Source organism: Acartia tonsa, chromosome 12, assembly GCF_053477335.1.
Source record: "Acartia tonsa isolate MP-2025a chromosome 12, ASM5347733v1, whole genome shotgun sequence".
NCBI classification, from domain to species: domain Eukaryota; kingdom Metazoa; phylum Arthropoda; class Copepoda; order Calanoida; family Acartiidae; genus Acartia; species Acartia tonsa.
The window spans coordinates 7,007,354-7,029,823 of record NC_137271.1 but is presented as its reverse complement, the minus strand read 5'-3'; the positions used below and the strand labels follow the sequence as shown (position 1 = coordinate 7,029,823).

Here is a 22,470-nt window from a genome sequence, read left to right as displayed (position 1 = left end):
GTTAAATCTAATTTTTTATAAATTAAGTGAATCAGTCTGTTAGACCAAGGGTAGAAACTCAGCAGATAGACAGACAGACAGGCAAGAAGAATTATCAAAGTTTGACTATAATAGACAATTAATTAGATAAAATCCAATAGAGAACCTGTGAATGATCAGACAGACGGAGGGATAGACAGAGGGACAGGTAAATAGTAATAGACAGTCTTTGAAGCATTAACAAATTACAATTAGGCTATGCTAGATGATTCATTGAAATCCAAAAGAGAGGCAGTTAGACAGATAGACAGACAAGTGGTGGGACAGACAGACAAAAGGACAAACAGACAGAGGGACAGACAGACAGACAGACAGACAAATGGGTATTGCCTAAAAACAGTTTGGCTGCTATATGAATCATTAAAACCCACAATAGAAAAGAAATTTACATTAGTTTCTTTTTTCGATACTCAACGCCCCCCCCTCCCCCACTCAAAGGGGTTTATTATTTCTTAAAATCAATAAGTGACTTCTCAGCATAATAAAATTGAATATACTTTTTATTTCATCAATTTATCTTAAATAGAACGAAAGTTACAATCATTTTATTGTCTACAAGAAATATGCTTTGAGTAAAAATCAACCTAATTGTCAGTAAAAACGTCATATTTATGCATATTTACAAAGTAAATAAATCTTAAAAATGTATTTTATTGTAATGAATAACTTAAGGGGGTTGTATGAATTATCAAAAACCTAAAAAAAAACTAATTTGGTTAAATTAGTCCAAGTAATGATTGATTTAGTACAGCACATATGAATATGTTGTCAATTTCCTATCAGAGTCGCAGTGCCATTTGAAACGATATATATGAACGTAGATTCAAGGTTAATAAAACAAGTATATAAATTAAAAATAAGCAAAAATAGAAGATTTTTTATATTATTTAGGATATTCTCTTATTCGTTGGCTTGAAAAAACTAGGTACTTTTATTCAATCTTAATGTTTTTTTCAAGCTAGTAGTATCCAAACTTGTTAAACAAACTAATGTTAATCCTCTGAAGGGTTAAGTTTGTTTATTATTCGGGGTTGTTAATAAATTTATCACCCATTGTCTTATCCCTTATGATACATTGCAGGGCAAAACATGTTATTCATGTTAGGTTTTATTTATAAATTACTAGGAGAATTGGACCACTATATTCATAAATAGAGATGAAAAAAAAATAAAATAAGTAGAAAATTTGGTGTATTTATTGATTGCTGACAACAAGATGAATGAATCATTGAATCATCTTATTATGACGTAATAACTCTTAAACATGGTGACTTACTATCTATAAAAAGTAGCTGCGCTTCTTGACATAATAGTACTTTATTTTACTCACTTTGACTGTTCGTACTGCACCACCTCTCAGAGACGCTCACGAAGAAACTTTGGATGGAGGGAGGGAGGGAGGGAGAGAGGGGGTATTAGGGAAGGAAGTTTAGGGGATTATTTTAATGAAAGGGGTGAACAATTGCAGAATTAAGGGATAAATAAAAAAGAAAAATAATTTTTAAATTTTGATGATGTAAAGAAATTGAAAATAATTAAACTTGGGGTGGAGAGGGAATTTTGCGAACTGGATTTTATATCTCATTTAAAAATTGTACTCAAAATATTTTTATCGGCGTCAAATTACCCTTACACCTACTACGTACTAGTGTTTCTTTCATCAACTTACTAATGTTTGTAGATTGAATCCTCATCCCCATCATTTTTAGTAGCGAAGCTACTCTATAATTCACTTTGTCCGTCCGTCAGTCCGTCCGTCAGTCCGTCAGTCCGTCCGTCAGTCCGTAACGCTATGGGGGAAATGGGATTTACTCAGCCCCTATAAAAGATAGAAAGCTGAAATTTTTTGACAACATTCCCATCATTAAGGAGCACAATCAACTATAAAACATCAATGGCGGTCGGACGGCTTTTTAGCAGGTTTTAGGCTATTTTTTTATTTTCCACATTTTTCCTCATATCTTTGGTGTTTATGGTCCGATTTTCAAAATTTTTTCAGTTATAGATATCAAAATTAAATTTTCCGTTGTTTAGAGACCCAACAATGACGGCCAGACTGCCTTTTTGCAGGTTTTTGGCTATTTTTATATTTTTTACATTTTCCCCCGTATCTTTGGTGTTTATGGTCCGATTTTCAAACTTTTTTCAGTTAAAGATATCAAAATTAAATTTCCCATCGTTTGAAGAAAACAAAAATGACGGTCAGACTGCCTTTTTGCAGGTTTATAGCTATTTTTATATTTTTTACATTTTCCCCCATATCTTTGGTGTTTATGGACCGATTTTCAAAATTTTTTCAGTTAAAGATATAAAAATTAAATTTCCGGTCAATTGAAGAAATCAACAATGACGGTCAGACTGCCTTTTTGCAGGTTTTTGGCTATTTTTTACATTTTCCCCCATATCTTTGGTGTTTATTAATCGATTTTCAAATTTTTTTCAGTTAAAGATATCAAAATTAAATTTCCCGTCGTTTGAAAAAAACAACAATGACCGTCAGTCCCATTCACGAAATTTTGTGCTTCGCTACTTATGGATGTTGTCATCCTTGTTAATTAATATTTAAATAGGGCGTTTGTTCATGGGTTGAATTGTTCAGCAGGCACATTTAAGGAAAGGACCATTTGATTTCCAATGAAACAAATAATAAATGAATATGAGGATTTGCAGAAAAGGAATTATTTGATAAGGTGCAGGGATTAAATTAATCCAGTTATTTGCCAGAATAAAGAGTCAGCAATAATACAATAATATTTTTATATTGATAATAATAACAGCTATCAAGTAACTATAAAGTATTAAAGTATAAGACAATAGAGCAAAACAATAGAGGGGTAAAATAACTGAATTTCCCCTCCCCAATGACCCTGTGCCCACTTTTAATTGGATCTTTGAAAATCAACGATTAGCGTCGGGAATATTAACACAGACAAGTCGTTACATAAGATCAGAAAGCAATTACCTAGCAGACGAAAAAGGTTCTTAACATGGGGATCCAGGTAGTTGTTTGGTTATACTTCTTCTATAATATAAAGAATATAAATCTGTTTCTATAAAGTATTAAGGTTTTTTGTCTGAAGCTAGAGTTTAAATAACTTCTGAACTGATTAAGTTCTCCTTTTTTAAGGAAACGTCACATGGGATGAACACTGGTCTTAGGTTATTTTTGTATCCCATTCTTATCCCTTTTTATAAAGAGCACTTAGGTGCTAGTTTATTGATAAAACATTAGACAATAAATTGATATACATCTCCAATGATGATAAATAAATTGGTTGAAAAGTTTGGACACAACTAGCTTGGAACAATCCAATCAAAATATAACAAAAATATCCAATATCCAGTTTGAGCCAACAACACAGTGGGATCTTTTGCCTAAAAACGGGACATTAAGAGTAGACAAAAGTAAACTTCAATAAATAAGCTTGTATTCGAAGAAATGATGTAATTTTTTTGCTTTAGCCAGGAAATAACTTAAATTTTGCCTCTGTTAACTTCTAATGTGCATTTGGTAAGTACGTCTGGCGGTTTTGGATGAGCGAAGCTACCCTATGTTTTTAAAATCTATAAACCTTCATAACTTTAGTTACGATTTGAATATTTTAACAAAATAAACGTCTATGTAAATATTTCTTCAATGCAAACAATGTTTGTGAACATGAATATAGCGTCAGGTGCACCCAGTTCAAGTCCAGGCATTTTTAGGAAGGTCCAGTATAAGTAAAATAGGACACTTATAAGGCATGTTTTCAAATTATTAATACCTTTATTCTAAGTCTATCTATCTTCATTTAAAGTTTGTATAAGAATATAAACATAATTTCTTATATTATATTCTCTCTCAAACGTATATTTCTCTCTCTCTCGCTGATGCATATATAATGTTTTTGCAATATTATAATTAATCTCCAAATTTGAATTTCTGCTGGACCAAAACCAGTTAGAAATACAAATTTTATTAGAACACATGAAATTTAGCAAATTTAATTGCTAAAATAAAAGTTTTTATAAGTCATCTTTATTTAACGACTCCTTTATCCCTTAAATGTCCATTAAAACCGCAAGAACGGCAAAAATCGTTAAAAATCACGCCAACGGCGGCAAATAACGGCGAAACGGTTGGCCAGAGGCAAATGATGCATAAGTCAAGAAAGATCTGCCTTAAAAGTTTGAAAATATTGCAGAGATGTCTTTGGGCTCTAAAATGGCTCCTTCCCCCTGTAACGAAGGAAAATTTGAAATTAACAAGAACGAAATTGTTCAAACCATGCAATGTAAAATGCTCAATTACTCAAAAACGGCCGGGAGGCCCCAGGTTATGAAAACTGTTTTATACACAATACATGTTGCATATTGATATCATTATTGCAAAACCCGGGGCCTTCTGGCCGTTTTTGGGTAAAATGGAGAAAACTGATTTTTTGGGGTTAAAAATCTTAATATTTTTGGTAAAATTTTCTCACAAAATGTCAATTTACACCACCAAAAAAATATTTTTTAAAAATTTTTCTTTAATTAGACATTGGTACAGGTATCTGAAAAATACCTCAATCAAAAATTATTTGCATAAGCTGAACATAAATGTATTTTTTGTTGCTTTGAAAAAATTGTGTAAAAAAATCTGGAAAATCATCAAAACTGAAAAGAAATTTTTCACTACCTTTTTTAAAAATGGCATAATTCCGCCAAAAATTAATATTTTCCAAAAATTTCTTTTCTAGCTGTCTACTTACAGCCATTATTAATTCCTAGGATATATAAAAGTCGATTTTAAATTTTTTGGATGTCCTGATTTTTTTAAAAAGATCCCACTGTGAACAAATAAGACAACTTTATCATAAAACTTTAGGTAACTGTGTAATTTGTTATCAAATGTCTTTTTCTCAGACATACAGACAGACCCTAATTGTAAAATAACTGAAATAAATTACAATTCATAACTTAAAAGGAATTATGAAATAAATCATTTTCTCTTTTTTTCTGCAATAATAAAATTCATTTCAAAGAGCAGTTCCCTCTCTATTTGCAAGTTTTTACTTCCATTATTTTAGAATTATGCTGTCTTACTTATATCTACCTTTTTGTGTAAAGTAAGCAATTGAACCTTCTTTATTCCTTGTTCAATGTTTATTTGATGAAGTCAAAATAACATAGAAGCTAAAAATATTTTTTTTGTAAAGAAATCCACTTTGAAAAAAATATAAAACATTTTTTTTAAATGACCAATAATCCGCAATAATAATACACTAAATATCTCTTCTGTACATTACAATTATTGGTTGAAACGTTTGAACACTCAACTTGATTAACGAACGAATAAGAAACTTTGGGGACGACACATCCCAATCTTTCCCGATTTTGTATAATTTTTGATGGAACACGACTCCAGTGACGTCATATTTTTCTTTCCCGAAAAAGGGAAGCGGGGAAGAAAATCTCTTCAAAAGAGATGGGGAAAACCCCCTTTTCTCCCATCTCTTTTTTTCTTCCCCCCTTCCCTTTTTCGGGAAAGAAAAATATGACGTCACTGGAGTCGTGTTCCATCAAAAATTATACAAAATCGGGAAAGATTGGGTTGTGTCTTCGGGGACCATTGTAATAAACAACCCAATGTCCCCTCCCTCCTTATTTTAATTCAAATCAGCAATTTAGTTTTAGAGAAAAGTAAATTGAAACATTTATTTGTTTGATGGAAACATGTTATTTTCGGTTAGGGAGGGAACATTGGGCTGTTTATTTCTCTAGTCCCCAAAGTTTTTAAATACCGTTTTCTTATTTGTTGGCTTAACAACTTTGGGGACTTTTATTGGTTGGTTCATTAATTAATGTGTACAAACATTTCAACCACCATTTGTAATTCTGTGTATCATCATTGGGGAAATACACCAATTTATGGGCCATTGTCTTATACCTTTAGATCTCTGTCTTATTTTCCATTGTTGACTATCCAATATCAATGAATGGAGAAGAATAAAAGTGTTTGCTTATACAATACCAATAGACATAACATATCTAGATGGTTTATCTAACCCAAAAATTCGTCAAACCTTAAAAAGGATTTTTATCAGATAAACAACTTTGTTTTTTTTTTGCATTCAAACGACGAAATTATTCAAGGATATGTATAATAATATAAGAAGGCTAACTTTATCCTAAGAAATTTAACTATTCATAGCTTACATATACTAGGTTTTGTCATGTAATACACCCAATACAAGGAAATAATTTTTTACACGATTTAATTTACCAAATATAGCTTTATCTTATGAAATGCTACTATTTATAATTGACTCATTATGCGAACAAAATAAAGAAATTAAGCTTTTTCCTATCAAAATCTGTACACAGTTTCAACCAATGAGATGTCTGGAATGTACCTCCACTGTTCTCCTATTGGCTGATTTAGAAAGTGTGTCTATATATTATCTCTATTAGAATACCAAACATACTTACTACAGAGATAATAATACAGACATCAGCAAATAATCTAGTATGTATGTGTGTATTATGATAATCTACATCATTTATTATAAAAAGATGAACATATGAAGGTTAACATAGTTAGAAAAATCCTAAAATAAAGTAACAGAATGTGTTTGTTTGTCTGTGTTTTGTAGGATCTCGCTAACCGCTTAACCGATCAGGTTCTCCTTTACAGTATAGCTTCTCATAGGTCCCGTGAAGGTTTATAACTATTTTCTTGGGGGGTGGGACACCCCTAACCCCCCAAAAAAATGAAAAATCCCCCCCCCAAATTTTTTTTTTAAAACTAAAATTAAAAATGAGGGGGGGGGCACCCCCCCCCAAAAAAAAAAAAATTCGCCCCCCCCCAAAAATTTTTAAAAAATTTTTCTTAAAAATCTGAAATAAGAAATTGGGTTATTAAATTCGACTCTCTCCTCCTCAAGTGCCCCTAAAGGCCTCTAGGGGCGTAGCCGCTAGTGAATAATATAGAAACAAAACAATAAGTAGGAAAGCACAAAATATCATGGATGGAAAAATTAGACATATAGAGTTAAAAGCCATATGTTTACTGTTCAGTGGTCAAAGAAGGTGGATTAAAGGGCAAAAGAGAAGCATAAGTTATATACTGGGTGCTCTTTTGTAAGGGGTATATCTCCACAAAAAAACTCATCAATCTATTCCTAACAGGAGCCAGAAAATCACATTTCCTTCATTGCATTATTGATTCACTAATAGACGGACAGACAGACAAAGATAATTTAGCCCTACACTCTGCATTAAATACTCTTAGATTTCTCCTAACTAAGCCAAAATTAATTTAAAGGACCAAGTGGGTTATGTCTTGGGCAAAACCTCTTCAGAGAGGAAAATAAGTAACTCTTTTGAGACTCGACAAAGATGCTGAAAAAATGAGCCGTGTGACGTCAATAGATCCATCTCTTTTTAAGGGGTTTCCTTTCCCACTTTTTATGACGTCATACGGCTCATTTTTTCAGCCACTTTGTCGAGTCTCAACTCTTTTTAATGAAATATTTTAACAGAAATGAATTGTTATTTTCTTTTTAATAAGTTTTGTGTATGCAGACAAAAAGTTTTAATTTGTTAGTTCTGTCTTGTGTAAATGTATTGTTTATCCAATAGATATCATTTAGACAAAATATAATTCAAACTTTATTAATCTATTTCATTTAAATCGTTTGAAAAATTCTGCAACTTAAGTTGAAACCCGCTTATTTTTAAATTATAAACAGTGTGGTATCAACAAATGCCTGATGAGCACTCAGCCTTCCCCCATATTTTTTACAAATTAATTTATAATAAGGGCGGTAGTTTTTGCTCTAACCCTAGTATATATCCTAACCTCCCCGAAATAAGAATTACCCCCAGACACTTATTTTCAATTTATTTTAAAAATAAGAGGTGGTCGGAGGGGGAGGGTTCGTTGATCTACTGGCTCTTTATAAGAATACGCTAAAAAACTAAATTAAAATTTAAAAAAATGAATGTACCACATCTTGTAGAATAGTGGAATAAAGAATACTTGCATAACTAGTTGATAGTCAAATTACTTCACTAAAAAGGAATTGATAGCTCTAATCCTAATTTGTCTCTATTATTAAAGAGTGAAACAGCAGCGAGGGAGGGTACATTGGGGTGAATGTTACTTTAGTCCCCAATGATTAATGATAACGTTTTCTTATGCGCTGGCTCAAACTTTAAGGCCTTTTAATGAATTTTAATTGGAACGTTTATTTAGTTGAGTGTCATAACGGTTCAACCGCTAATTGCAATCTACGTAAGGGTAATTTTGTGTAACATCATGAATACGTAGGCCATTGGGTTATCCCATTTAATCCCTGGTGAACGAAACAGAAATAGAGCAACTGAGTAATGAAAAAACATAACAAATTGTTTCATTACAAAAACTAATTTTGTTTTATTACAACAAACCAAACAAACTTCAGTGGAAAAAATTCCTTTCATTTAGAAAAATTTTAAACTTTATTCATTAGTCAAAACTTGTAATTTATGTAAAATTTCTTCTATCTAAAACTAACAAAGATCCATAAAAGGCAAAGCTCAAAAAAATCCTGAAAGAACTAACGGACAAATATAGTTATAGAGCAGATGGTCAGTGGTCATAATTTGATGATAGATTATTAATTGTTTCTCTTCTTAAAACTTAAATAATATTCAATAATAGTTATTTATGCATCTTGTTATAAACAGCTTTCCGCGGACATTAAATGAAAATTTATGATCGATTAAAACAAGTTTATTACTTTTTTAGTATTCGTGGAAAATTGTCTGTAAAACGATGCCATACTGGGTTTTTCAGTAAGGGTGAAAACTGCGGATATTAATTGGATTCTAAGCCACACTGGAAAATATGTTAAAAAGATGCAAAGTATTCTAAGTATTTTGGTTTTTCTCATGTGGTTATTAGAGGTTTTAAGGGACGAGACAATGGAGGGTATATTTATGTACAACCCCAATTATGATAAACAAAATTCTGTAGATTATAATATATTGGTTGAAAAGTTTGAACTTTACTAGTTTGAAACCAACTAATCAAAACTCCATACCCAAAGTTTTAAAGCGTAGTTACAAAACTTTGAGTACCAATGTAATTTATATTGCAATGTCCCTTCCCCCCCTGGTGGTTATATAATTTTTGAAATGGCCTAAAAAACCTTAAACGTGATTGGAATAAAAATCATTGCCTTTTCTCTCATCTTTGCGAGTGAAGATACTCTAAAAGACTATAGAATCAAAATCAAGAAAAGAAAATATACCTATCTACTCAAAATTTATTTATTTCTCTTATATTATCAAAATTTTCTGTAAAATTCTTAATTAGTAAACTTAAACCTTGCTTATAGACTGTTAACGTATCTAATTGAAGTCAAAAGGAATCGATCAAATAAATCTTCCCTTAATATTTTTCAGAAGATTAATTAGGGTTAAGTAAAACCTATATAGATTGTCATAATTCAAGTTCCCTATTTAAAAAGTATCATAGGCATATTTTCTTTTACGTAAACCTTTACCATTTTTTTGCTGTGTTGATATTTTGTCCTTGTTTTGCTCTCTTTCTTTTCTCTATTCTCATTTGCTTAAAAAAATGCAATTTTTTTCATTTCCAACAAAAATTTTAAATCAAATAAAATGAGGATGATAACTTTTATAAAAGCAAAGATCACAAACTGACATTTGGTTCTTGGTTATAGAGTTACAGTGAAGCTGCGTTAAAATGCGTTGACAGTAAATTTAATCAAAAAGCTTAAACTGAATATATATTTTTGGTTATAATATAAAAGTACTTTTGCTAAACCTAATATCTTAATTGTTGAAAAGCTTTGCTTTACGAAATTAAAAAGAATAGTGAAATTTTACTGTATTGGATTTGAATATTGAAATTTTAATCTACAAATGGTCTAAATATCATGTTCCAAAGGTACACTATAACTCACTTTGTCCTTACGTCTGCCTATACGTTTTCTAATAAAGACATCAAGTTAAATTCCTACAACCTAAGCACATAAACTCTATACATTTTTTTATGATTACTATTGTTTCTTTTTAAAAAAATGATACTTTGACCTTATAAAGGCATTTGATACTATATCATTTCCCTTGTTTTAAAAGTCCTATATTAATTCATCCCTATTATATGTTTTTTTTAAATAGTAAAAATTATTAAAAGATATATATATATATGAATTATATTCAATTTATGATCCCAGAAATAACAATTATAGTTAATAAACCTATATTATTATGTTTGTTAATATTACTAAAATGTGTAAAATACTAGACTGTTTATAGTATTAATATTTAATAAGGAAGGTTGTCACTATAAACTATACAGGTATAAAACTTATACACACACACACACACCCACACACACACACACACACACACACACACACACACACACACACAAGCACACATACTTGCAGTATGGTGTCTAATAGTCTACTGCATGAAGAAAAATAAGTAATGGAAGTAGTTTTACGAGTAAAACTTTCCTCTATGTTCCCTCTTTTTTTAGCCATGGTAATGGTACTACCACAAATTATGACATTTTCTTTTCCCCACTTACCCTTTTTTCATGACACTTACTCTCTCTCTCCCTCCCTCTCTCTCTCTCTCTCTCTCTCTCTCTCTCTCTCTCTCTTCCCCTCTCTCTCTCTCTAACTCTCTCTTTTTTCAGTTTAATATCCTTTTATATCTTTTTCTCTCTCTCTCTTCCTAATTCAACATATATACCTTTTCATGACTTATTAAATATATTGTTTAATATTTTTTAGTTTCTTATAATCTTCTTCCTATTTGACATTTAGTTTATTTTTTAATGATTACCAAGTTTCTGCCTCTAGAAGCTTTAAATAGTTGAGTAAAAGGAAATAATCATACTTATGAAAAGGGGAATTTTGTTCAGCACAATTGGGGGAAATAAATATTTTTATTCAACTGTCCAATCCCTGTATTGTTCCAGTTAACCACTTTTTACTGCAATCAAAATTATTGTCCTGTCCTACTCTACTAAACTTTTAGGAATTATCCTTTTTATTTATGTTGTGTTTCTTGCCGCTCCAACCCCTCACAAACAACATCTAAGGGATAAGTGGGATAATACCCCCCCCCCCCCCAATATCAACATGGTTACAAAAATGACAAAAAGAATGAACAACTGTATAAATGCAATATTATACGAATTAACATTTATTGCTTCTATGTATCAAATCTTATTAAAACTGTTTATTTGCCTCTAGCATATAGGAGCTCTGTATTAGAAGAAAATTCCCTAAAACCAGCTCTTGAGACTTAAATTTCAAATCAAATTATCTTTAAAAACATCTTGGGATCTATATAAAGCTTCCCAAAAACTTAATTTAATACAATATCAGCAAGATCTTAATGATCAGACAAAAAACCTTGATTTTATATTATAATACTAGTTGTCTCACCTCTAGTCTCTAGGGGAGGGCAAGAGAGTCCATGATAATAGCCTAAAACCAAACCAAGACATTTATAAATCTTCCTATTCGAACTTTCAATTTCCGAGACAAAAATCCTTACTACTTTATTATATTAATCGGATATTTTAGAGCAGCTAATTTGAATTATTCAATTATTTTGAGTGTTTTGTTATAGTGCATCTACTCTATAACTAGGATAAGTCCGTCGGTCTGTACGTCACTCCGTCATAACAAAAACCACTTTATCTCACAAGGTTTTGTGTTTTTAAAAGTTTAATTACAGTTTATCTAATACTAATATTATTTATTCCTATTTTAAAAATGAAATGAGAGTTTACTGTTTTTTTTAACCCTTATGGTCCATACTATTATACACAATCATCTTGTTTTAATAGTTTGTATTGAATGTAGTTAGTGGTATTTTAAGTTGAGCGGTCTGAGGATTTGCTTCAACTATTATTTTTCTCCTCACTTTGTTGCGCTATTTTGTTTCTCTTTCTTCTTATATCATTGTAGAGAATGTGTACTCTCTCTCTATTAGAGCAAAGATTTTTTACATTTAGTTAGTGTTTGGATGTTATTAATAAACTGAATTTGGTTTTATTGTTTGTAAAATCACTTGTATGAATAGCATAAAACCTACTTAGTAAAAAAGCTAAGGTGGTTTAGGAAACTATTGCAATTAGGAGCGGGGGGGGGGGGTAAGGTCGACCCCCCTTTAAATTTTATTAGAAAATAGAGACAGTAAAAAAATTCAGAGGGGGGGGGGGCGGGGTGGCATTTTCTCTCAGAAGGCTTGAGGTTCCCTACCACAAAATAGTTATAAACCTTCCCTTGTGAATCTTTACTGTGAAGGAGAACTAGATCGGTCCAGCATTTAGCTAGATTTTGAGGTACGGACATACTGAGTTGATTTAGTGTTGGCTTTATTTGTCAATCTCAATCTTTACAACATGAACAGTGTTACTGTTGTCTTTTGGGGAGATGATTGAATTTTCCTTGAATTACCTAAAAAGTACTTTCGAACCTAGTAATAGTGTCTAACTTTTTATCTTTGTGACGTAACAAAAATCGAAGGATAAGAGGGGAGGTGGGAAAGGAAACCCCTAAAAAAGAGATGGATTTTTGTTACGTCACAAAGATAAAAAGTTAGACACTATTACTAGGTTCAGTACTTTCTTCTAATACATGTCCGGTACAACGAAGATTTTGCTATAACTCTTTCAAAAAGAGCCTAAAAACAGATATTTTTTTATATCACACACTTACTTTACAAACACAAAAGTGATTTTATTGGATTTTTCTTTCTATTGTAATAGTAATGAAAAGCTTTAAAAAAAATGCAAATTTCATCTGGCTATAATTTTCATTAATAACCCTTTTCATTGCACTTTTTCTTGAATAATAAGAGCTAAAGTTACTTTATTATCATATCAAATAAAATGTTGAGTAATATATTTATTATTAGAATTGAATATACACATTGGTATATGATGTTCCAAAAAATAAGATTTTTAATTGTCTTGGGCGCCATCTTGGATTTTGGGTCCTTCCACTTCTCATTCTTCTTTTTCCTCTTCCCCTTCCTCTTCTTCATCCTCCTCTTCCTCTGTCTCTTCCCCTTCCTCCTCCTCTTCTTCTGTCTCTTCCCCTTCCTCCTCCTCTTCTTCCCCTTTTTCTTCCTCCCCATCTCCTTCCCCTTCCTCATTTTCTCCATCTCCCTCTTCACCTTCTCCCTCCTGAATGTTCAAAATATAAACAAGATGGCTTCCAGAAATATTGATAACTAGCGGCTACGCCCCTAGAGGCCTCTAGGGGGCACTTGTGTGTGCGAATGGGGCGTTTGTCCATATTTAGGTATGGAGACCGCTCTTCTATGAGTACTACTAAAACCTAATTTTAATGCAATACACATAGACATTCTCATCGTCGGTTCGCTTATTTAGAATGCTTAACCTTCTATTCCCACAAGTATAATACGAATTTGGTTGAGCTGGTGGAAGCTCAACAAAAGACCCACGCGAGGTATTATGTTGCTTTAACCTAAGAATAAATGGTTGGTTTTGATATTCGATCAGAATCATATAAGTATATTAAGTATTAAGGAAGGAAAATGTTTTTATAAAGTGTATTTATATCACAAGTGCATTAGATAAGTATGAAAATATTTACAGGATAAGTGTTAAAATTATAAGTAGAGTAGGACAGAAATGTGCCCTAAGTCCCAAGCAGTGAATTGTGCTAAGTGTTAGAGTTCTAACATAAGGCCTGAGCTCAATTCATGCTAAGTACTAAGGGGCCTAAATTTAAACTACAATGCATGCCAAACAACTAAGTCATTACCTTTTTAAAGCCAGAAAGAGAAGTTGACGGTAGGAGAGTTAGTAAATAACTGAATAAATTCAAGAGGTACATGCTATAACATTAGCTCTGGACCAGGATTTTAGTGTTTGTCTGTGCAATTAAATATCTGTGTGTTAATATGTGACGTAAATCAGGCATAGTTGTAGGCATACATATATGTACTGGATGTTTATATGATTACATTAACTATAAACATAATATCTTTAATAAACATATACTATTAGCAAATCACATACAGATTACCATGAATAGGCGTTCGTTACCTATATATGGTGTCATATAGGTAGAAACAGGCCTATGAATGCATAAATTGATACAAATAATGCCTTGGGCCTAGCTAAAGTAATTGTGTCTTGCCCCTGAGTGCTACTAGTTAATTGCAGGGCACGTGTCAATCAAAGGTTCATAATATGATCTATATAGTGTTGATTTTATATCAAGCATAGATAGATAGTTGTGGATGCGAAGCATTTCTGTAAAAGTCTCATATGTACGTTCAAAGAATTTGAAAATTGAGGATCGCATCTCCAATGGGGGTAAGTTGTTAAAAAAGAAAAAAGAGAAAAAGAAAAAGTTTAGTAGTCCCAGTATATAGGCATATATAATAAACTATAAATGTATTCCAAGCTAAGTTAAATACGCTTTCCATTAAGAAAGTATGATTTGCGTATCTTCATAGCTGGGTATACAAGATGATAAACTTCCCAAATAGAATACATCCTTTTCTTGAGGGGTTTAGTTTTATCTAACTTTGTCACATCAATAAATGTTTTTGCGTTGGTAGTTCTGGATAGTTCAGCTTCTTCTGATGATGAACTAGGTGGTGAAGTGCTCTCGTTCGAAGTGTAGGTTGAGGTTGGGGGTGAGGTAGATATGTAGCCAAGGGCGTCCACTTGTGCTACCTCGTTTCCATTCTCGTCCAAGGTGATTGAGTGATTTTCCAGGTCATAGTAGAGTTGGTTGAGGTCATCGGTAGAGAGGGACAGTGTGCTGCTGGAGCTGATGTCACTATCGGTCTCCACTCTACTATCTTCTCTGGTAGTCAGGGCTGTATTTAACAAGAAGTTCCTGATGGTGATGGACAGGTTCTCTGAGAATCCATCGTACTCAGGTGTGGTGATGATGTTGTTGTTCTCGTCTATTGTGTCAAGGTGTTGACAGGAACACAACCGCAATCCGTCCAAGGTAGGGTGGTGATAGGGCTCCAATACTCCATGATCATCTAGGTTATCTCCAGGCTGGTCCATGGTAGATCCTAAAAAGAGTTAGTGCGCGTGCTCCAACCGGTTCCTTGGGGTATCCTGGCTATGGTAATCTAAACAAAAGAAGTTTTAATAATCTTTTATTAATCCTTTTATCCCTGGGATATTCTAGAAATTCTTTCGTTACAGATAGACCTATAATGGATTGGTTAGTTATCTCTATTTCTGTTGAATATAACTGTTTCCTGAATATAAACAATATTTTATATAAAAATGTATAAGTACAATTAGTATTTACATATCGTATTATTTTCTTTGGTTACATTACTCGTATATATGTAAAAATATAAGATTTTACTAACAAAAGTTGGTAACCCTTTGTTTGTATATTTTGTATATGTACATATGGTTTATACCATTGTTGGTATTAGCTGTATTTATGTTATTTCTAACATGAATAAATTTTAATCATTTTAAAGACTAATATCTTACATTACGTCGCTATTAAGTGTACCTTTTAAACGTAATATCTATAAAATATATCGTTCGACGTCCTTAATTAAATTTTACGTAACAATAAGTTGTCAACCCTTTGTTTATGTTTGGGCGGTCAAAAGTGATAGGGGTTGGATTTGAGCGAGGTTATAAAAAGCTGGCGGCCCAGTAATTATGCTCATTTATATAATAATTGTCTTTGCGAGCGGAGCCTGCGTTCGAGTGTTTTAATTTTACCGCTAAATTCCAAGAGAATTTATATAAAAGTGATAAAATATAGTAACTCGTTTGCTTTATATGAATGTTTTTATGTTATAGATTGTTGATGTGCTCATTATTGCATTCGTTAGCCATTATTTAAGACCTAAGAATCTTATTTTTCTTCGTCGATAAGACCTTTATCACTGTATTTTCAAATGAAAGTGGGTTTGAAGCAATATGGGTACATCTTCAATATATGACAATTTTGTTCTATATAATATTTGTAGTTTTGATAGGACATATCTGAGTCAGCAAGTAAATTGACGTACCTTGTTTTGTTTACGTTTTCCGTCTGCAAAAAGTTAAATTCGTTCATCGCAAACAAAACTTATAATGACACAGCTATATTCCATCATTCTACTTGTTTTAACTTTTGATTACAGCGTTCCCTTTGTATAATCAAAACTTATTTGAGTCCTGATTCAAATCTTCTAAAACAATTTTACTATAAGTTTTTAAAAATAAGATTTTCTTTTTACGTAATTCAATTATAATGACGTTAATTGATAGATTATTTACGTTACGAGTAACTCAACCATATTATATATAAAAAAAATGGTCGCTTACAAAAATTATATTTAGCTAGCTTTATCTAAAGTGTTTTTTAAAACATCATTGAAGATATTCAGATTTAGCTAGTACATAAGTTTTTAATTGCTTGATACATCATAATGAATATGTTTTTGATAGCTCAGCGATAGCTATTCTTAAGCGTTGAATCATGTAAAATTAATTACATATTCTTTAACTTAATTGAATCTAATAAAACAAAGTTTTAATGTTTAAATAGCTTAACAATAGCTATTTTCAAGCGTTGAATCATGTAAAATTAATTACATATTCTTTAACTTAATTGAATCTAATAAAATAAAGTTTTTAATGTTTGAATAGCTTAACGATAGCTATTTTCAAGCATTGAATCATGTAAAATTAATTACATATTCTTTAATTTAAAGAATTTTACTTTTAGATGATAAATCAAAGTTTTAATGGTTAGGAGGTTCAACCATAGTTGCTCAAAATACAAAAAATTCGTGTGTACAGTCTTTTTCATAAAATTAACTTTACTATATTGCCTTTCAGAATCACTAGTCCTCTATTTTAAATTTGCATTCGCTCATAATGTATGTGCCTGACAGCCTGGACGCGCATCAGAATATTAAGGAAAGATTCGAGGAATCAATGAGGGCGGCTGCGGCCACTCTCGCCAATTCCTCGTTTCTTGAAAATTCCTTAGACGACTCGAGTTCAGTGTACAGTGACCAGTCTGGGATGCCAAGCCTTGCTGATGTCGATGACTATGGGGGCACAAGTACTGTAGAGTCCGAAAGGGATCAAGGGGAGATGTTCGGCAACGAGCATCTCTCACTGATGCTTAGTAGAACGATACAAATCATCTGGTCTCTCCTCAATTCGGTGATGCAGAACTCCTGCGGTGACATTGGTGACGATGTTGCCGGAGGTGATTCTGGGTCTGCCGAGTTGGGGAGAGACCAGAAGACGAGTCTGGACACCTTCAACATGGATGGCTTAATTAACATGTTGTTCGGTTTAGCCTTGTTTTCATGTGCTCTTATAGTGGTCTTCTTCGGCGCTGTAGGGCTTGAGACTCTCACACGTGTTGACAACACCTCAGACAGGTCACTGGCTCGCTGGATAAGAGATGTATGTACGCGCCTCCGAAACATAGGCGTCAGGACCATTGAGCTTCTCCACTGCAGTAACAGGACTAACAGGACTAGAGCTGGGGCTATGTCGCCAACTGCGGAGCCGTCGGACACCATGTATGAAGCCGCGTCCTCTGAGATTGATGATATTCTGTTGGATACACAGGTGAGTTTTCTTCTGTTGTATATTTCTTTTTTTTTGTTTTGTATAATTTTTTTTTTTCTAGCCACCCGGTTTGTATAATAAAGCATCATGTTGGTGTATGGTTGTTCTGTCCTATTCTCACTTCCTCAACATTGACTTTCGGCTCTTCCATATATATCGCTCACCGTTTGTCGTCGTTTTATGTCGCCAGAGAAATCTGCTCGGTTACCGCAATTAAGTTGAGATACCAGTTAACATTTACTAAAATCTTAAGTAGCAACCTAATATTATTTCCCTCTGGGAAAGTTAAGAGTTTGCTCGTGCCGCACGTTTCTCATTGGGGTTTAAATGTTAGATCAAGACTTTAATGTTTTCCTTTTGTTTTAGGCTCCCTCTACTAGTCCATCGACTCCACCAGAAGTGAGGTCCAGAATTGGCCTGTTTGCCGTACACTGTTTGTCTGCTACTGAGGATCGGATTACTGGAAGAAGAGTGCCTGTGGGCTTGGAAACCTCGACGGGAAGTCCTGGCTTCCGTCCGTTGATTGTTGATCAAACAGAGCGTTTACATGTAAGTATCCATGCTTTAGTTTTCTATTAATTTTCAGAAAGAGACCGCATATTTGTACACGTATCTAGAGGTATTTGCAACTAAAATTCTTTTATTGGTAGAATATTAATCTTAAAATGTATGGTTGCATAAGCATTTTTGAACCGATCTAAGATTTTAATTCTAGTATAAAGTGGGTTGAATTGCTACCTAATCATATAGCTTTGCAGGAATTTAGGCCTTCTCATTTCCTGATTTTCCTAGACTCATTGTTAATATTGCGATTAAACTAATAAGATTTATTATATTTTAGGCGACCAACTCCATCAATCTGGAGGAACACTATACAAACATGCTAAGGTTTAGCCCACCCAATTCTGGAGGGTCTGCAGAAGGATCCAGCTATAGTTCATCCCTATGCTTGAGTCGAATTGATTCCCCATCTGCAGCGGACCTTTCAGCGGTAAGTTTGCTACATTCGTTTAATATTATTAGTCGCCAAAGCTACGTGTCGTGAGGTAAAGAAGTTGGTGACTTTACCTATGCGTATTTACAATAAGTCATTTTAATCATGGTGCTATTTTCCGTTCCCTTGGTTAGCATCATGACTTTAGCAGAATTAATAAAAATTTTCTAAAAGTTTCAAAGCTGCTCAATTGTATATATGGGTAGACATTATTATATTTCTCCCTGATTATTTGTTAAGATTTTCTATTTTCACTAATATTTACTTCCCTATTTTAGGAAGCGGAAAATACCCTTCCTCTGGTGAACGTGTTCGAGATCGATATACCATCCAGCCAATTCGGTTCCATGGGTAGTGAGATTCAGTTCCCATTGCCAGAGAGAGTGGTTGGAGGTTTAGAGCGGCTGCGTCTTACAGTCGAGACTCCCACCCCATCTCTTCCACCAGAGACTGCCTCAGAGACTGCTAGCCTGACCTCAATTGTGCGTTCGTCGGATAACAGCAGAGAGGAGTCCGATGCTGAAGGTGTCCCTCGGCGACGGGGTTCTGCTGGCCCTAAGCGTACGCGTTGAAGTGGCGAATGTTAGCTTGGTCATAGACATTGTAAATTTTATTAGACAAAGACTGCTCAGACACCTGTGACAAGATTCTTAATTTATGTAACTAGTCAAAATAGTGATTACTATTCAGTAAAATATTAAACGTTATGACTTTCATACTGTACAAGACCAAATAATTTACACCATTGTTATTTTGTTATACCATTACCTGTTAGTTTGTAAGGGACCTAGTATGTAAGGAAATATTGGTATAAGGTTGTATTTTCTTTCCCCTAATTTAAAACTTCGTGTAATCTCAATTACGTTCGTCCTAGTTGAACTAAATTTCTTTCCTCAATATTATACTTACAATTTTAATTTCAGCCTTATATCACAATTTATTCATTCTTGTTAGCTTTAAGGGTTATGTATATAGATATTTAATCGAACTTGCGCCTCAGTACCTTTTTCTCTGATCTTTTCATTTATATCCATCCCTGTGCATTAATCGTGAATTTTAATTGTGCTGTGATATATATAGAGGACCTGTAAATAGCATATATTTTTGTAACCAATATCTAAGTAGACTGAAGGACTGACGTTAGCCAAAGCTATTTAAATATGCTTATTCAAGTACTTATAAGAGAGATATGTAAAGACTGTTTGTAAATTTTAATATTTGAGCAATTAAAGTAGTTCCATGGATCGGGTAATTTCATTAAGGAAGATTATTTAACTTATTAAAATTTAGAATATATATATCATTCCTCTTCAAAACTATAGATCTTTACATCCCTTTAATTCTTGCTACAATAACCGTGAAACTTAGGTTTTGGGGTAAAATTTTCTTAGGCCTGTCATTAAAGTTAAATCTAAAAATTTTTATTTCCACCAAATAGAATTTCCTGATTCAAGTAGAGTCGTTGATAAGCTGTGTGCCTATATATATACATATAAGTCTTTGCATTTATTGCTCAATTATTTTTAATGATCTCGGACTTTTTCTTATGTGCCAATATACAGCTTAAGTCCAAAAAAAAATATTAACTAAATTTGTAAATCTTGTCAGAAATCTTTCTTATTATCACAATTTTGTTTTCCAGCGATTTTTGTTAAATGAAAGTTTATATTCTGTTTTCGAAATTGTCTTAACTTTATAATTTTCACCAAAGAGAAATATTTGTCAAATTTTTATACCTTTTCTAAAGATTATCTACTTTTGTTAAAATAAATATAGAGATTTTTAAGTAACATACATAACTTGTTAATTACTGGTTTAATATTGTATAAAATTACGTAGCTTACTCTATAAGCGTTACTTGTTTGTTTGTCACGTTAATAGTGATAATAATTAAATTAAATTGTTACCTTTAGGAAGCGTTTGGCTTAGTTTTAAAGCTTGCTTATTTTATAACAATTAAAATGAGTAATAATATTACCTACTATGTTCTTTTGGTATCATAATTACTATATATGTGGTTTATTTTCTTACCGTTTCTATCATTATCCTTTTAGATAACTCATATAATAATAACGTGGAGATTTTTATAAGAAACATACAAGAATACAAGTACAATATTGTATAGGTAACTACGAGAGTATTATATTTTCCGTTTGGCAAGGTCTTTTATATCATTGGGAATGTCCGTTAGTCTTTCCATCTGAATGCCTTAGAAGTTAAGTCATAGGAAACATGTTAACTTGTATATTTATCTAACTATTCTGTTCGAGTTTCTAGGTCGATAACTAGCGGTATGCGCGGTGGGGTGACCTCTCCGGCCGTAGATTACCGTTAAGTTATGATGATGTGCGTCTGGTCGTTGAGGGATAAGCGTTCTACCGCGTATACGCAAACTCCTCTGAAATGCTCTTAATATTCTTTTCAAGAGTCTGACTAGGAATGTAGTGATCCTGTCTAATATTATAACCATGATAATTGTTATTGATACGTATATAGCTATTTCTTCTATATGAGCGAAGATAGTTCTAATGGTCAATGGTTCTTTAGGTTTTGGTGGGCACAGTGCTTCTGACGCAAATGGTAAAGTTCGTGCCGTGGTCTGTCGGTCATATCCTAATGCGAACTGTGCTATTGTATCTCCTAATGTGAGATTATATGATCCTCCTGTTATGATAAAAGGAGTGGATGTAATAGTTATTGATGCATTCTCTAAACTGCGATTAGTATTTTCGCTCAAGCTAGTAAAGACAATTCCATCTTGCACATGAGTGTAGGGATAAGTCTGTTTTGCCAAAGGGCAGTGCTTGGTTATCAAGGTTTCATTAACGCTAAGTAGTCCTTTAAGGCACTGGTCAGCTTCAACTGGTAGATAAGCGTTATAATAAGATTGTCTGTAAACTCTTTTGGTTTTATCCAAGTAATAAATGGAATCGATATAGCACTCATCAAAAGGAATTGGTGCGTATCTGTAGATTTTTATTGGCTCAGAACTTAATTCCATGGATAGGATAGTGGTGAATGATGTGGTGCCACCACTTAAACGACTTTGGACTTCTAATCCAAGATTATGAGTATAGTCCAAGTTAAGTTCTTGCCTTACAAAAGTTTTAATAGAGTCTGTGATGTCTGTCTTTGCAAGATCTTGAATTAGAGTAAGTCTGAAGTTCAAGTCTGCTTTAAGATCCTCTAAGTTCGTGATGGCTAAGTTGCTCAAGCTATCAACATAAGAGTATTCTGCTGTTTGCACAAAGTTAGCTGCTTTGGCATGAAGGATTATACCGCTTACAATTTGTGGTACTATCTCCGCAAGCAATAACTGTGTAAAGTCAAACTTATCATGATCTAGCTTATAAGAAAGCTTATTCACGTTATTAGTCATTTCAATGCGGTTAGAGCTTATTAAAGGAGTTATTGTTTCAACAGCTTCCTTGATGTTGCGAATAAGTTTTATTACTTCATCAAGCAAGTCCTTAATCTTTTTGGTATATAACTTGCCTATAAGTTTAGTTTGTGCTGAAGTGAATGTGCGTCCATCGTAGCTAATGTCTACTTGATTCTTCAGGCCATCATAGATTGCTATTTCAGGCGCTGTGTTGTCTACAGATATATCAACTTGAATGGATCGAATTGCTACAGCTGTGTAGCCTATATATTCTCCACTTTGATAGTGAGTGGGTATCAAGTCTGTCATTGTGTCTGCTGTTGTACTATAGTAGTACATACTTAGTATTATTAATATTATCTTAGAATACATTGTTAAACAGTTAAGTTTATTTACTAGATGCTTATATCCACAATCAAAAGCTATTTTTCTGACTGGTACACTTACACT

At 32.9% G+C, this 22,470-nt stretch overlaps 1 protein-coding gene across 1 annotated transcript in view; it reads right to left on the bottom strand.

The window, feature by feature from the left end:
• Positions 1-12,934: 12,934 nt before the first annotated feature.
• The window catches only part of LOC145333043 (uncharacterized), a 60,406-nt gene continuing 50,870 nt past the window's right edge, over positions 12,935-22,470 (bottom strand). The window contains exon 67 of the mRNA XM_080178191.1: positions 12,935-13,230. Coding sequence (XP_080034317.1) covers positions 13,049-13,230 — 182 coding nt within the window. The 3' untranslated portion in view covers positions 12,935-13,048. The remainder of the gene's footprint in view (positions 13,231-22,470) is intronic.